The sequence below is a fragment of the Gavialis gangeticus genome, unplaced genomic scaffold (assembly GCF_001723915.1).
Source record: "Gavialis gangeticus isolate Ggan-Ray unplaced genomic scaffold, GavGan_comp1, whole genome shotgun sequence".
In the NCBI taxonomy this organism is placed as follows: domain Eukaryota; kingdom Metazoa; phylum Chordata; order Crocodylia; family Gavialidae; genus Gavialis; species Gavialis gangeticus.
Window position 1 is genome coordinate 34,909,219 of NW_017729034.1, and position 3,089 is coordinate 34,912,307.

At 44.3% G+C, this 3,089-nt stretch overlaps 1 protein-coding gene across 1 annotated transcript in view; it reads right to left on the reverse strand.

Moving 5' to 3' along the window:
- LOC109304869 (visual pigment-like receptor peropsin) overlaps positions 1 to 3,089 on the reverse strand; it is a 52,557-nt gene that overhangs the window by 3,104 nt on the left and 46,364 nt on the right. Inside the window, exon 5 of the mRNA XM_019527699.1 lies at positions 1,646 to 1,869. Within this exon, the coding sequence (XP_019383244.1) occupies positions 1,646 to 1,869 (224 nt within the window). The remainder of the gene's footprint in view (positions 1 to 1,645; positions 1,870 to 3,089) is intronic.

The window sequence follows — 3,089 nt, forward strand, 5'->3', positions numbered from 1 at the left end:
AGCCAAATCAATTCCAAATCTGTGAGTCATTCAAGAACCATACATGGCCCTCCTACCAGCAAACATCCTCCACCCTTCCCTGGGGCTTCAGATGCTTCCAAATCCTTTGACAGGTATCTTATGTGTAGGCCCCAGCCCAGAGGCTTGGGGTTTGGATGCTCCCGAGTTTTGCTTGCTCTCAGAAGCAAGCTAGGGAAGAGTCTCCCATTTCCATAAAGTCGGCATATAGCCAAGAGCTTTCCATTGGAAGTGAAAGTGGGAGGCGTTACCTGAGCCAGAATACTACCTCCTGACAGAAAAGTGGTTTTCCCCTGCAACTAGGAAAACCCCCTCAGTGGTCATGGTATTTCCCTTGCTAGCCACAAGCTAGTGGGGAGTTGCCCCAAAAGTGGGACAGCTGCTGGTCAGCCCCAGGCTACACTGGGCGCTCATCAGCTGAGTGCTCATCAGGAGCTGCCCCAGAAAGGGGAGAGCTCCCAGCCAGCCCCCAGCTGCATGGGAAAGCAGAGAGCTCCCCAGTTCCAGTGCTGCTCAGCTCCCAGCTTTTGCTTTTTAAAGTCTCCAAATCAGGTAAGATTCCCAGCTCCCCTCCACAACTCTAGTTATCCCCCCATGCTCAGCAGCATGCCCCCTTCTCTCCCATTCCCCACTCACTCACCTGCCACACCCTGTCTCCAGCTGATTCGGGGCAGGAGGGGCTCCAGCATTGCTCCTGCCCCACTCCAGCTGGGCTGCATGGGGAGCCAGCCTCAGCAGCAGCACTGACTGGTGATGGCAGCGAGCAGGTTCCTTCTCCTCAACCTGCTCTTGGGTTGGTGGGGAACACTCAGGAAGACCAGGCAGGTTAGAGGAACCCGCCTGCCTGCTCTTATTGCTGCTGTTGTTCTGGGCTGAGCCTGGGCCCCTGCACAATCTGGCTGGAGTGGGGCAGGCGCAGCTCTGGAGTACCCTCAAGTCACTGGGTCAGTGAGGGGAAATGGCAGGTGTGCACAGGGGTGGGGATCCTGCTGTTGAACAATGCGGGAAGGGGAGGAGGGAAGAGTCTTTCCTGATTTGGGGACTTAAAAAGTCTCTGGCTGCTGCTCCCACAGCATGGTCTGAAAGAAGGGTGCAATCACTGCACCACATCTGGATCCATCCCTGATTCTTACTTTGTCTTGGTTCAATGCAATTAATGAGGGGATTTTGAAAGCCCTCAGCTTTTAGTAAAATTATTAACATAAATTAAACTGGAGTTAGGTTAATTCTGAACATTTTTTTTTAAAATCCCGTCATTAGGGTGCCTCTGAAAAGAACACACTGCAATGTTTTCTTTTGATTTGTTCAGGACAGGTCTTGTTATATTTAGCTTTAGTTTGCCAAATTGCCTCTCAGATGAAGGGACCAAGTAAGGAATTTCAAATACTAGCAAAGTGAGGCCCACATAGTTTTGGCAACCTACAAATACGGTATTTCAGTTTCCCTTTCTCCATATTTTCATCGGACAGTGTGTCATTTTTCCCCCTTTCATTTTATTCCAATTTAATAACAAGTTTTTATTTCCTTCATTGAATATTAACTGTTTCTTAAACCACACAGGGACATTGAGTGCCGGATCTATTTTCTTTTCTGGTGTACTACACAGAGAGTAGATGTTGCAACTTACCCTAGTGACATTTCGCTCTAGTCGCCTCTGTCTGTCTGTTGGGTCAGTCATTCCACTCAGCGTGTGGTTTGACTTTACAGTGTTGATGATGGACACATAAGAGAAGAGCATGATGGTCACAGGTAAGAAGAAACAACAGATAAAAATGGACACAATGTAGGACTTGTAGATAGTAGAAAAACTGGCTTTTGCCCAGTCTATCTCACATGTTCCATACATGCGATCTAGGAAACAGAATATTTGGTTAGGTTTCTAGTGTATTCGATTTATTGGTTTTAAGCACGTACTTTTTCCTTTTAGAAATTAGACAACTTAGGGCAGAATTCTATTTCACTTCACATACCCAAAGGACAGTTTTCTAGCCACATAAGTGACATTTTTGGCTCTTATGCCCAGTTAGTGAATCTACTACCCCATGTGGTATGGACATGTAAGCATCTCCATGGCCACTGAACATGGTCAGTAGGCTATGCATTGACTGGGCAGGTATGTGACCAGTGAGACAGAAAAGAAATAGTATTCTGCCCTTAGTGATTATGGTAATTTAATGAAGTGGGACATAATTCCCTACACCTGCTATTTTCCAAGACATCATAGGTGGCAACAGGACTTGATGCTGGCTCCCAACCTGCCTTTGATATAGATCTTCACTACAAATCTATGATGAAGAAACTGTTGTAAGTTGGGATACTGTAATTTCCAGTTTTAGAAAAATAGTTATTACGTTTTTAGGTTTGACAGTGCTAAGAGTTATGTTGTTCCACTTGGTATCTTTTGCTCCATGGTAATTATTTAAGATCATGGTAGCAAACAGCATAATAATAAAGTCAAAACACCAACTTATTTTAAAAATATCAACTGTCATGTTCATCGACATATTGCAAAAATAGAAATGGCGGGAATTAAATCATTGTGTTTTCTTTTGAAAAAAAAGTGAGTCAGTCATGATAATTCTGTGCAGGAAGGAACTTGACTCCACTGGCCACACACAAGCAAACAAGTCAATACAGTACATGGCAGAGGACAGGGAAAGGCCCAGGTACCAATAGGACATGGGACAGATTTAAACCAGAACATACACACAGTTTGCAGTTCCTGTGGAGCTACAGCTCCTTGGGCAACGAATTGGTTCAAACAAAGGTATTTAGAAGCCAGAGATGTAACTAGATGTCTCATCAGGTTTACAGAGGTATATGAGCAGATAGGAATGCAATGGAAAGTGAATGGGAGCTAGATGCTTGATGTGTTTAGGCACTTTGTTAAATCCCACTAGCACCTACCTGCATCTTTAGCAGGGAACCTGATTTTCCCTGATTTAAAAAAAAATCCACAATTTTCAGTTTAACAAAAGTAACCCCCAATCCACATTTTTCCATAATTTAATTAAATGAAACACCACTAATATATGTGGATTTGGGGTTACTTTTTTTAACTGAAAATTGGG